The sequence below is a fragment of the Thermobia domestica genome, chromosome 1, assembly GCF_964235325.1.
Source record: "Thermobia domestica chromosome 1, izTheDome1.hap1.1, whole genome shotgun sequence".
NCBI lineage: Eukaryota > Metazoa > Arthropoda > Insecta > Zygentoma > Lepismatidae > Thermobia > Thermobia domestica.
Genome location: NC_137454.1, coordinates 81,038,967 through 81,052,970, shown reverse-complemented (window position 1 = coordinate 81,052,970; position 14,004 = coordinate 81,038,967). Strand labels below are relative to the sequence as shown.

Here is a 14,004-nt window from a genome sequence, read left to right as displayed (position 1 = left end):
GTATTCCAATTCCTATGAAAGAGGCTGAATCTGTGTGATTATATATATGTGAGAGGAGGGGGGAGGGGAGAGAAAAGATGCCATACGTACGTACAAAAGTGTCTGGAAGTCATTCCAAAAGTGAAGCCGTTGAGAAGAGGGGTTTAGCATGAAAAAGGAGGAAGATTCAAACGGGAATTTTTGACATTTATTTCCTCGTTCTTCTTTGAGTTAAAAAAAAAAGCTCCATCTATATTTAAGCTTTTTGTTCCGATCGTGAGAATGGTTCTTTTGTTATGATGAGAAGAAATTAAGAAGTTCTGGAACTTTTCTTTGTTGTTAGCAGCCTATAATGAGAATGACTCTAGTGTGCTATTCCATGATGCAAAAGCAAAAGACAAAAATCCTTCTTCTTTATAAAAGACCAATATTTTATAGAATTTACAATCGCTTTTGAAAAACTCTTTTGTTTCCTGTGTTTATCAAAACGTTGAGTGATTCAGATTGCCTTTAGAGCATTTATTTTTGTTTTCAACTAATAATTTTACCTGTTGGAATTCTTTGAGGTTCCAAACCATTCACATTACGTTTACTGTGATGGAGCTTAATCAGTGTATTTTAACTGTATTTTCACGTTTAGGATAGCACTAGTGTTTCATTTTGGACATACAGGACATCAAAACTGTCACCAATGAACTTTATTGACCCTAGAAACTATGAATTCGGCGCTAATGTCGGTCATTTTCAATTATTTTTACCTGTGACCATCCCTCCCCCCTTAGAAGTACTAATGCAAGCTGAATTCGATTTAAACGGTATCGGAAGTGTCATTGTCCATCTCAGCGACCCCGAAAATTATGGATTCGGCACTAATATAGGTTATTTTCGACCATTTTAATATAATTCCCCCTTTTCAAGTTGCAGAGCTGAATTTGGATTTAAACAGCATCGGAAGTGTCACTGTTCTTCTCAGCGATCCCGAAAACTATAGATTCAACACTAATATCGGTCATTTTTGATCATTTTTAAATGTTTCCTCCTCCCCTAAGTTATTAAGTCACGAAAACAGATTGGTCGACTGGTTCAAGAGTTATTAAGTTACAATCATAGTCACTTTCATTTAATACATATATATATATATATATATATATATATATATATATATATATATATATATATATATATATATATATATATATATATATATATATATATATATGTATATATATATATATATATATTATTGGAGCTCCGGCGTTTGAAACTAGACGAGAAATTTCTTGTCTCGAATTCTTTTTAAAATTGAGACGAGACAAGGAACATGACAGTTCTCGACGCGTTTTCGAGACGAGACTAGAAATTTTTACAAGTTTCGGATACTTTTACACTAGTTCACCTAAGTCTATTTCTCAAACACTGTTTTAGTGTTACACAAGCCAGAGCTAGGGTGTAGTATTGCATTAAAATATGAAAAAAATGACGACTATTTTTTCACGTTAAGTGGAATACAATTGGAAAGGCAGTCAAGGGCGCCGATCCTGAGGGGGACGAGGGGACCCGGTCCCCCCAAAGCTCATGTGGGGCCCCTATTGTATTTATGAGTGTACAATATTTGGCATAATTTGAGTGCAATTTGTCTTAAAATCTTCATGTATATGCCTTCTGCATCTGAATGCCCCCCCCCCCCCCCCAAAAAAAAAAGAATTACAGAGAAAGCGGCTCCCTTGAAGGCAGTAGTATTCTACTGGGCATCCAAGTAGCAAAATCCGTTGGGTGTTCAGTTAATGTCTTTGAAAAATAGCATACCAAGTAATGCAGGCGTATTCTGAAAATTTGCCGTGAACATGTTTTCTAATAGAAGTTTAAAATCCAAGTGCTGTTGTCTGGGTTACACTTTTGCTGAGATATACCAGCTGTATAGTGTCAGTCATAGAAATTTCAATCAACAAGAACTATTTCCATTAATGTCTTAGGAATTTAATATAAAATGTAATTTGAATTAAAATACATATAATCTTGCAAGAGATAATCTATATTGTTAATGTAGTCAATTTTATTTTTCCATTGATTACTGTCCAAACTGCATTCATTTTGTAACTGATAGAATAAAAATATCTGTATTTTTTAAAATTTATTTCCTCTTTCTCTTTCTCCAGATACCGACAATCAACGTGTAATCATCCACGTGAAGGACGTGAACGATGAGCCACCGTACTTCATCAATCGACCGCTTCCCATGCAGGCAGTTGTACAGCTCAACGCACAACCAAACACTCCAGTCTATACACTGCAAGCCAGAGATCCCGATACGGATCACAACATCCACTACTTCATTGTTCGTGATAGAAGTAAGTACCAATTGTAACAACCTGTTGCTTTTACCAACACTTTTTTTTTTTTTTTTTAAACTGATTTCAACTTCAACATGTGGTTACGAAGCTTGGATTTTAGAAATATATATCCATTGAGGTAATTTATCCATCCGATGGAATATTATGATATGGAACAAAGGGTAATTTGTAAATTAATTCATTCATTTGTGTATTTTTATAACTAAACATATGATCAAGACATAGGAGTAAGAATGAATACCCATTTTATCTATTTTATTTACAAACGCAATTCCAGGCATAGATGAATACCAGTTTACAATAGAATAACTAACAAAACTAAGATAGTATAACATAATGCAATATTAGTAGTAATAAGAATAATATTAAATACATAAATAAATTTGATTTCATTTTAAAGACTCCATAACTATTAAATTTGATGATGTTATAAGCCAAAGTTATTTACTTGTATTACTATCTAATTGTAATATGTTGTTGCTTGAAGTGTACACTCGAGCAAAGGCAGGTTTTCATGGATGCGCTAAGTGTGTGCTTAGAGTATGTTATTGATAAATAACCAATAGAACAAAATTGCAGTTACGGCACTATGTCTATGTCTTGGTTAACATTAGTTCCTACCCCACAGCGACTAATATTTGTGATCTCGAGGAAAGATACTATGAAAATTAAATAAATACATAAATAAAATAAAATAATAATAATAAAGTTTTGAGAGTAGTTTACACAGCCAAGTGAAAGACTGCCGCATTTATAAAGACAACAGAGAAAGTTCTGTCGCTTTTTGTGGAGGTCTGTATTCCATTGGCCCTCACACCGTGAGTTGAATGTAAATGGAGATAAGGCGAAGGTCAGTTGTTGCTGGGGATATATCCAACATACTACCTGGTTGTGGCAGTTCAGTTACACTGGGAACTTGTGTAAGGACACAGTGAACATGGAACTTCCACAGAGCCTCATAAGGGCGTGTATGCTGTACGTGTTCAAACTGGGGTCAAACACCGTTGCAGCGAGTCGAAGATATGCAAGCCTTTGGTGAGCGTGTCGTGACTACGCAGCGGTATTTTAAGTTTAAGGACGGTGACGAAACACTCTAAGACGCACCACGTGCCGGAAGACCAACACATGTACAAAATGAAGATCTTCAGGCAGCAATTGAGGTGAACAGTGGCCAGACATGTGAGGAACTGGGACTACAATTCAGTGCGAGTGGAGAAATCATTCGGCAGTACCTCCATCAACTTGAGAAGCACTACATGTTGGGTCGATGGGTCCCACATAATTTGACTTCGGACCAGAAGGCAACGCGGGCAGACACTTGTGTTTCTTTGCTATCTCGTCTGAGGAAGGAGCCATTTTTGAACAGGGTGTTGACATGTGAGAAGAAGTGCGTCCTGTACGAAGCTCCACGGTGCTGTCATCATTGTTTAGCATCCCATGAACCGGTTCCAAACAGCCGATACCAGCACTGCACCAGAAGATCCTTCTGTGTGTTTGGTGAACTACTCGCGGCATCGTGCATCGGGAACTGCTTTCAGCTGGTCAGAGCATCAATGCAACTGTGTACTGTTAGCAGTTGAGCGGTGCTCAAGAAAAACTCAAAACTCTGGAGCCAGCACTTCTAAATCGTAAAGGGGTCCTCCTGTTACAGAACAACATTAAGAACCACGTGCCTAGGATGACCCGGGACACCATTCTGCGCCTTGGATGGGAAACACTATTGCATCCATCACACTCCCCGAACATTGCACCGTCCGATTCTCACCTGTTCTATTCCTTGGACAATCACCTTAGAAGACGCCAGTTCAAAACTCTAGTAGAAGTGCAAAATGTACATGATACCTTCTTCGCTTCACGGCCCACTAAGTTCTATCGCGATGGAATCCATGGCCTTCCAGAACGTTGGCAGAAGGTTGTCGATACTGATGAGGACTATTTTTGATCTTCCAGGCACGTGTTAGACGACATATCGATGTTCGAAGGTGATGGGTGAAAAAGCGACAGAACTTTCTTGCTTACCTTTATATTTATAGTTATATTGAGTATATACTTAGGTAATAAAGAAATATGGGCTTTGATAAATCTTACCATCGGCACAAATGTATTTCAAATGGTTTCTGTCTGAGGACAGTGTCTGAATTAAGGCCGAATTCAAAAGAAAATTTAGAGGGAGGAAGTGTTAGTCTTTTAAAAAGAAATTTTAAAAAAATAAAAAATTAAATAGAGAGAAATAAAAGAAACTAGAGCCTATTAAAGAAAATTGAGAATTACCAAACATGCTAGTTTGCCCAGTGTAATTTTGGAAAGTTAGGGCTTAGGGCTTTTGACTCCTTCATACCTCCTGGCTGCAGTCTTGGTTCGATAAAATGCATTCATGTGGAATACAACTGGTTTTTAGCAATTTTGCAGAATATAATATACAAATAGTTAAATGTTTTGTTGAATATTATTCAAGTTTGCGATACCTAATCCATTTTGAGTTATTTTGTGTGTCTATTATAACTTTATGTGAGATATCCTCTATAATTTTTATGTTATAAGTTCATATTTAATTTCTTAGATTTAAAGTTCTATATATATGCTTCTGATAGTCTATATTGCTAATATTGAAAGAATGAACCTTAAGAGTCTTCATCCCGGCGAAATTAAAATACCGCTAATTTTACAATAATTATGTGACATCTTCAAATAGATAAAAGATAATTGAAATATGGAACAAGAGCGCCCTAGACAATATAATTTGGCGTGAGGTACCGTTATCACAAGTCACCTAGTGGCTTTCCGTTTTCAGCTGTTTAGAAACGCGAAAATAAATGCCGATTTTCAAAATGGCTCGAAATCGAAAGCAGGTAAGTGAGTCGTGATAACGGTTTCTCATGTAAAATAATATTGTTTAGGGCGCTCTTGTTCCACATTTCGATTATCTTTTATCTATTTGAAGATATCACATAATTACTGTAAAATTGGCGGTATTTTAATTTCGCCGGGATGAAGACTCTTAAGGTTTACTCCAGTAGCACCCTTTCAGGCCTCCCCTCTCTTAGTGTCTTGGCTACCGGTCTTCCTGCTCCCGGAATGACTCCCGTAGCTTATTTCTTTGATCAATAGTGACAGAACAACATTAGGTATACAAATAGACTATCAACATTAGGCCAATTTGATTGATTGATTATGGTGTTTAATGAAGACTTCAAACATTAGGCTAATGGATTTGTCACAATGTGGACGTATTTCTTTCTTCATCATCATCTCAAGAATAGAATAGATCCATCATGTTCTTTCTTTATGTTAATGATCGTTTTCCTTGTTTCACATCATTACTCACGTTCATTGTATTGAAATTAGCTTATACATATTCTCCCCATTTTTACAGCCGGTGGACGATTCGAAGTGGACGAAAGATCTGGTGTCGTTCGTACTCGAGGCAACGATCTGTTCCAACTTGACATGGAGTACGTGTTGTATGTGAAAGCAGAAGATCAGAATGGCAGGATTGACGAACGACGATTCCAGTCTACCTCAGAAGAGAGACTGTCAATTGTTGGTGGGAAAAGAGCTCCACAGTTTTACATGCCCTCGTATGAAGCTGAAATTCCCGAAAATCAGAAGAAGGACTCCGAGTAAGTAATTTAGTTGTAAGCTTTTGAAACTTATTTCCGAAAGGAAATGTAATCTTTTATAAGAAATATTTTCCAGAAGCAACCCAGAACCCGTTATCAAATTATTTTGCCGAACTGGCATACTTTGAAAATGTTTAGCGCTCTTTCTGTTAGGAATAGGAAGGTCTAACGTTAAAATCCAAGGGTTAGCCATTCTTGTTATATGTATAGAACCTAGGGGGGGGCAGAGTGGCTCATTGATAGAGTGCTTATTTGTGGTGCATGTGGCTTCTGGTTCGATCCCCGGCCAAATAAGTATCGTGCCCGCGTGTTTTCTCGGGGCAGTCCCGTTTTCTCCTACTTTCTCATTCCACTAATTTTTCCATCATCATTCACTTGATCTAATCATTATCCTCCTGAGCCTGTAGGACATAATCGTGGGACGTAAAACTGAAAAATTTCATTTCCCTTTTATTTTATGTAGAAGCCTTCCTGAGTTTCGATAGAAGAATACCGTGCTGATAATTCCAATCTCGTATATACTTTCCAAAATCCCTTTCTGTCGTCTGTTTTTCATGTTAATATATGTGCACACCTTTAACAGTGTCAATTGTTTTTATTACTTCTTTTCCCTTTGCCGTAAACTTGAAACTTTTATTCGATAGAGTTTGTTGCGTTGTATCCAACAGCATTTTTTATGAAATAATTTTCTGGTAAAAATAAATATATAAATAAAATAAAAATTACAATACCATTTCCTCGAAGCTGATTCCTGGAAAAGTAGCTGCAAGGTCTCGATTCCATATATATTTTTCCTTCAGAGAAGGACAGTAAATCATTTACGCAAGAGTGAAAGGTAAGATAAGCAGTTCCATTTCATCAGAACCCCTTGTTTATCTGCAACCAGTTTTACATCAGAAGTTACAGGTAAACGAGTCAACGGAGGAGCATAACTTTTTTTTTTATTATTATTATTCTTTTGTAACGTAGGACTTGTATAGGATGATACAATATAAAAATTGACGTTCCCAAGTAGACAAGTGATTAACACATTTACTTTAATGAGTGTGTCTTGGGTTTAATCTCCAGTTTTATTTTATTTTATTTTATAAATTTAGAGATCTAAAACCTTGAAAATTCTCTCTGTAGCTGAAAATATTACTGTTTCATAATCAGCCGACCAGAGATGTTCAATTTGCTGTCCAGCAACATATCTTCTGCGGCCAGCAAAGGCTCGATAGTCTAACATTTTGGAGAGTGTAGAAAGAGAAATTTAACTGTCCATAATTCCTTGAGTTGAATTAAAAACCTATTCCATGACAAATTAAACAAGATTCTCATATGATACAATAATGTGTTAGTATTTATGAGGACGTGTATGTTATGTACTCTTCAATTTGATTAGACCAAAAGACCTTATAATAGATAGACCAAATGAAGAACTGAAAAACTCTTTAGAAACTTTAATACGGCCACTGATAAAGACTGGTTGGTCATATTGCAATAGACGCCATTTCTTGATTTATATTGCTTGCAGAAATACTTTAGAACTTGAACAGACTAGAGAAGTCTTGACTTTTTTCTTAATGTACTGGTGTAAACAGGAGTGCCCCCACATTATTTCACCTAGGTTGTTTCTTAAAAGTAAATAATTAAATAAATCATTACTTGCTTTAGAATTTTCTCAGTAGTTGTAAACTTCAATATTCTCTTCCTCCACCGCCATTCCTGGATATGGTCTTGTAACAATTGGTGAAATGGCGAAAATACCTACTGATCTAAAATACCCATTGACACGGAAAATTTTATGTAACAAATAAATATAGTATATGAAGTATCGAACCATTGATCTTCTACTCTCCGCGTGTGCGAGGGGTTCCTGGTTCGATTCCTAGAGGACACTCTGTCCAAAAAATGTAAAAGTTTTTGCAGACTAGTCATCTGAGTGAGGTTTTCCTCATTCACACCAGGAAAATGCTGGGATTGTACCAAGCATAAAGTTCTCAGGCCACTGTCTTTCTTCCCCTTCTTTAGTTCCTTTCCCACTTCTCTGGATAGTGTACTCGCCGAGGGACATCATCCTTCAAACACGACGGGCTTAAGCTCACGGATGTCAGAAATCTGTATAAATATATAAATACATAAATATACTCCACGTGTCCTTCCCTCCTGTAAATTATGGAACCTACAAAGCAATTGACCGTATAAGTTAGGGTCAGTCAAAGTGTCTATTATAGTCGGATATCATTCATTTGAATTTCAGTGTTTTTAAGAATACTTCATTTCATTTTTCACATACTAATGTCTGAAGGGCAAGGATTGATCCCAAGGTCCCTCTTAAACAATGCTCTCGTGTATTATAGTTTCACTCTTTTTAACACCTCAGTCTTCCTTACAGTCATGGATGTTCGGAAAGAGTGCAGCAATCCAGCTCATGGATTTCTTAAAGCATTGGTAGATATGCATAAATAAAAGGATGGGAACCATCCGTGTAGTCGTATAACGTGCATAGCATGCAATAATTTTGCATTAATATTTACTTATTTTCTTTTTAAAATAAAGTTGCATTCTCTAGAAAACAAAATCCTGCAAGCTCCAAAAATATTCCATTTGATTATTAATAGAAAATTCACAATAGTGTCTATATTCGGTAAGAATAAAGAATTCATAATACATGATGAATCAAATTTCAATTTTTTTGTGCACGATATTCAAGGAAATTGAATCAGTATATTTGTTTTAAATATAAGAAAAATAAAAATTATAAATATTGTAGCTAGAAATTGTCTCTCTGTGACTATTAATAGAAATATTTGCACGAATAGCATGCTAGGTTTTGCGTTTCACGTGCATGTTGCCACTCACTTTACAAAATTCTCAGATTGAGTGTTAAACAAAAAAAGTCTGGAAATTTTATTGTTTTACGTCATAACGGCTAGGCACATCATGAAAAGTTAACTGTTGATTGGATTTATTTAGTGATTAACTTATTGGATTTTTACATTTCTTGTGTCCGCTCCAGAGCTGTACTCAGGAGAGGTATTCAAGATCAAAACTTCATCTCTCTTAAAATTGTTTATACTCTTTGAATTGTGTACAATCCTTTCTTATTTTGCACATTTGAGGGTTCAATGTACTATTGTAACTTTATGTATTTTATTTTTATTTTATTTTGCATTTTTAACAACTTTGTATTGAATATATATATATATATATACACACAGAGGGGCTAGGGGGCTAAAGGGGCTATAACCCCACCCCCTTGACGCTCAAGTATACACTGGATAAAATGGGCTTCAATCCTACTTTACACTGGATAAAACTGCAAACTATGATTTAGCCCCTTCCTTAATCATATCCTGGATCTGCCACTATATATATATATATATATATATATATATATATATATATATATATATATATATATATATATATAGTGAAACCTCTGAATAACGGACATCAGTGGAATGGGAATTTGTGTCTGTTACTGAGAGGTTACACAAATTTAATTTTTCACAAGGGTAATTGCATGTATGTAACATATAGTAAATACATTATGTATGAGCGTAAATACGTAAAATTAAATATTCAAATACTCTATTTAGTACATATTTGAATTACTGGGGGGGGGTGAAGGATAAATTCATTGGGAGAGATGAAGGAGAAATTCCTGGAAATGAGTTAATATATTTGTATACTGCAAAAGATAATGCGTGTATGGTAATTTTCTTAAGTAAATGTCATTACCCTTTAAAAAAATCCATTAATTTACATATCGCCTATACTAAAAGTAAAAATAGCTTAATAAGAGCATACAATATTATTATTAAATACTGAAAATGTGGAGAACAAAACTCACTGACTATGAATTTTTTGGGAAATAGTCTGCAATAGTTGTCTACTGTGTACATCCTACGGACACTAGTTTCTGTTCGAAATTTGCTTGTAACTGATCAATTGGAGAGCTTCTGTGTCACCGAGATTAATGGCAAATCTCTTTTAATTGTTCAACTGTTTGACACGCCAATTTGTACAAAAGAAAAATGTTGCTTTTCAAAAAAAAAAAAAAAAAAAAGTAAAAGAAGAAACAGTGCTCGTTGAAAAATTTTATTGCAAAACAAACAATGTTTGTTTTGTTATTTATGAGATTGTTGGGAAAGATGCAAGGCTTAGAGGGAAAAGGACTAAATTTGTTAGGAAAAGGAATCTTTCGTATAGAATTCTTGGCCATACGACTGACACTGCATGAGTGTTATTGCTTATTGAAGGTTTTCTAGGATATCTGCCAAAAAGCAGTTTATTGCGGGCAGAGAAAAAGAAGAATTTCATAAGTTCAGCTAGAAACTGTTCTGTGTGATGGTTCACCAGGTCTAAACTCACGATAGATATACTTGTGGGGAAAGATTTTTCTGTTTACTGTAATATATCACAGAACCGAGAATAATTCCTGTCCGTTACGAAGAGGTTATTAAAACGTTTGGGGGGGGGAGGGCTGTCCGCGTTCGTATTTGAGATTGTCCGTAAAAGGGAGGGTTTTGTTCCATAAGAGAACATATATTTTTGCCGGGACAAAAAAATCTGTCCGTATTATAGAGATGTCTGTTATTGAGGGGTGTCCGTTAAGGGAGGTTTCACTGTATATATATATATATATATATATATATATATATATATATATATATATATATATATATATATATATATATATATATATATATATATATACTCAGTAAATCAAATTGAATATATTTGATAAGTACTTTTAGGTACAAATAAGATTTACAAGGTGTATAAGTAGATAAGATGTACAAGATTTTACCTGAAATTACATGATTCTTTTCAAAAAACAGCAATTCCTTTTTTCCTGAGATTTTTCGTATTTTTATAAGGTTACTTTTGTATATAACTGATTCGTATAATATATTACAAATTTCATGTGTTTACGCAACTATATTATACAGAAATCAGTGGGGAAGTCACATCGTTAAAAATTGAACTTTTATGGGGAAGAAAATTTAAGTAGTACTAATTATTGTGTACAAGAATTAGAACATCTGGTAAAAATTCTTTCCTTAGTGTGAAGCAATAGAAGTTCAATTTGTACCGATGTGGCTTCTCTCAAGAGCACAAATAAATATAAAGATTTTACCTCAAGTTGCGTAGTCCTTTTTAAAGTAATTTGAACCAAACTTTCCGTATTATTTTGTGACATAAATGTTTCTACTTCAATTTTTACTTTTCGATCTTCAATATCAATTTGGTTTCTTCAATTAAATATATTAATCAGAAGATATTGTATATCATATTATTATTATTATTATTTTATTTTCTCCTTTTTACAGTATCATCTCAGTAAAAGCGAAATCTTTTGCTGACCGTGGCATTCGATACACTCTGAAGGCTGAAGGCCAAGGCGCTGGAACATTTAATATTGGTTCAACGTCTGGTATTGTAAAGCTGGCGAAGGAATTGGACTTTGAAGATCTGAGGCAACCACACGTTTATTCCATGACCGTAACAGCGACTGAAGACTCGGGAGGATTTTCAACATCAGTAGAGGTAATATATTTATTTTCTTGTGATATATATATATATATATATATATATATATATATATATATATATATTCATGATTGTAAGAGAAAGAAAGAAACGTCACCTTTTCAAGCGAGGTTAATTGAAACTCAATTTTTTAAAATCTCAGCAAAATCACACTTGTAGATAATCGTTGTTATTATTGTAAATGGATTAGTCCAACATCCTTAAAAGCATCAGGTTGCTTCTACAAAGGTGCCCATTTTTTACTAACCTCACTCAAACTCATGCTTTCAACATTATTGTGACCTCACGCTCACATCATTTTGACAACACATTCACTCAACCTTACGCTCACAATATCATTTCAACATCACGCTCACATCGTCAACCTGACATCACGCTCAAAACATCATTGCGACCTTACGCTCACTTCATGATTTGAAACTCGCGCTCACTTAACTTCACGCTCACCTCCTGAGGGTGAGCTCTATTGAGCGTGAGTTCCGAACTCATGAGCGTCGACCTCATGAGTTCTGGCATCTTTGCTCTTCTAAGATTCCAAGTCAATGATAAACCCATGACAACTTCCGCTCACTTATTGCTATTTATTAATCTTTATTATTCCTTTTGCTGTCTTAATTCGTATTGCATATGAAACCCTTTTTATATTTTCTTTACATGCTTTCATGTATAGTTTTCTATTAGATTATAGATTACTATTATTCTGTTTTTATACTGATTTTTCTTATTAATACTTAACAGTGTTATTATCTAAGCCATGTTTATTTTTAGGTAGGGGTTATTTTTCTGTTTTCTTTCAAATTAACTGGAATTTTAGTAATATGTTTTACTGCCTTCGTTTGGTTAAATATATGTACCTTTCTTTTTTCAAAAGTAAATTTTGCATTATCGATAAATTTAATATTACATTAAATTTGATATATTAAATATTAAAATTATATACGTATAATAAACTTTATTTTTCTCCGAAGTAATGGATATTTAAATACATTTGAATAGAAATAAATAAATCAAACCATTAAAATTTCAGATCATTTCAAAGAGAAGAGAAATATATTTTCCTGTATAGATCAATTAGCTGAAAATAAAAATGACACAGGAGTTCAACCAGTGTTTAAATTCAGACTTTTCTACAAGGGGGAACAATAAAAATTTATGGGATACATTAAGAAAAGAAAAAAACTTCAGGATTTGGTCCGACAAGGCAATTCTAACTCAATTTTTCCCAAAAATAATTTTCTTAGTCCCACCAGGCGAACGCCGGAATTCATAAAAGTATAAAACACAGAAACTTTTCTCTAAAAACTAGTGTGAAAAACCCTCACACTACACCTTTATGTGAGAGACTCTCTTTTTCGACTTGTTGCCTTCCTCTCTTGCTCGCAACAGTGCAAGAAGGCTTCTAAAACAGCACGCCTCGAAAATCTAAGCAAGAAGAATGAGTCAGGAGGATGAAGACTAATTTGAACCTTGTTCGGGGCTGTTTTATTTTGTTTGCTAGGTCCTTACTATAATGCTCCACCTCCAACCTTCAACCAACATTTCATGCTAATCCTAGCTCTTCTTCCTCTCTTCGTATTTATTTATTTTTTTTTAAAGCATTTTATCTTAACTAACGTTGTAAAACGTTTGTGTGCGTCTGTATCTAATTTCCAAGTTTTTATTTAACTTCGACTTGATAAGAGAACGCTTTTTGTTAATTAGAACAATTAGGTTGGGCAAAAGAAGAAACTAATTTTCTTTTTTTAAAAAAAAAATTGATTTTAAGACTTATTTCCGAAACAAAAATTAATCACACACACACACACAAATTCAATGCATATGTACAGATATTCTAGGGGAGGTGGATATATATTCTAGGGGGGGGGCTCAACCCCCTCTTGAACATGCCTGAATTTAACACTGAGTTCAATACACCTTTTTACACGTATAATTCCAGTTGAACGTGCGCTAGTCATAGCCTTTAATAGTCTGAAAAGACCAGAATGCATTCTTATTATTATTTAGTAAAATAAGAAATTGTTCTTACAATCTGCTAGTATTTTACATGACATGCGATATCAATAATAATAATGTAAAATGATCTATCCTAGTGCCGTATGAATCATCCCGTATGAATTTGTTTTCCTAGAGCTATTATGATTTTTATTAATCTAAGTAGCGTGATAGTTTATAGTAAAGAACTAATTACAAAGTGTATTTTAATAATATTTAAAGCAAACTTTGTAGCGTTACAGCCTGCAAAAAAATAATGGAGGACCTGATGAGTTTTAAGTGGCTGACGAGTGGTCAGTACATTGATTTTTTTTAAATCTCTGTTATGGGGCGTTTACACTTAGTCGATTTGCGTTCGATTCAGTTGAATTGACGTCACTTTCAACTTAACCGACCGTGTAAACGGGAATTCAACTTAATCGCTTGTTGATCGAAAGCGACTAATCGACTGGCAACTGAATTGAAAGACGTTCTATTTTCTGTGGTTGAAATAATTGAACACATCCATCGATCTGATTCGG

General features: G+C 34.5%; 1 protein-coding gene across 3 annotated transcripts in view; it reads left to right on the top strand.

Annotated features, from left to right (window-relative positions):
* The window catches only part of LOC145686533 (neural-cadherin-like), a 581,532-nt gene that overhangs the window by 435,634 nt on the left and 131,894 nt on the right, over nucleotides 1-14,004 (top strand). For all 3 annotated transcript variants that reach the window (XM_081759985.1, XM_081759972.1, XM_081759978.1), the window contains 3 exons: nucleotides 2,136-2,327; nucleotides 5,704-5,950; nucleotides 11,272-11,488. In XM_081759985.1, the coding sequence (XP_081616111.1) occupies nucleotides 2,136-2,327; nucleotides 5,704-5,950; nucleotides 11,272-11,488 (656 nt within the window). The remainder of the gene's footprint in view (nucleotides 1-2,135; nucleotides 2,328-5,703; nucleotides 5,951-11,271; nucleotides 11,489-14,004) is intronic.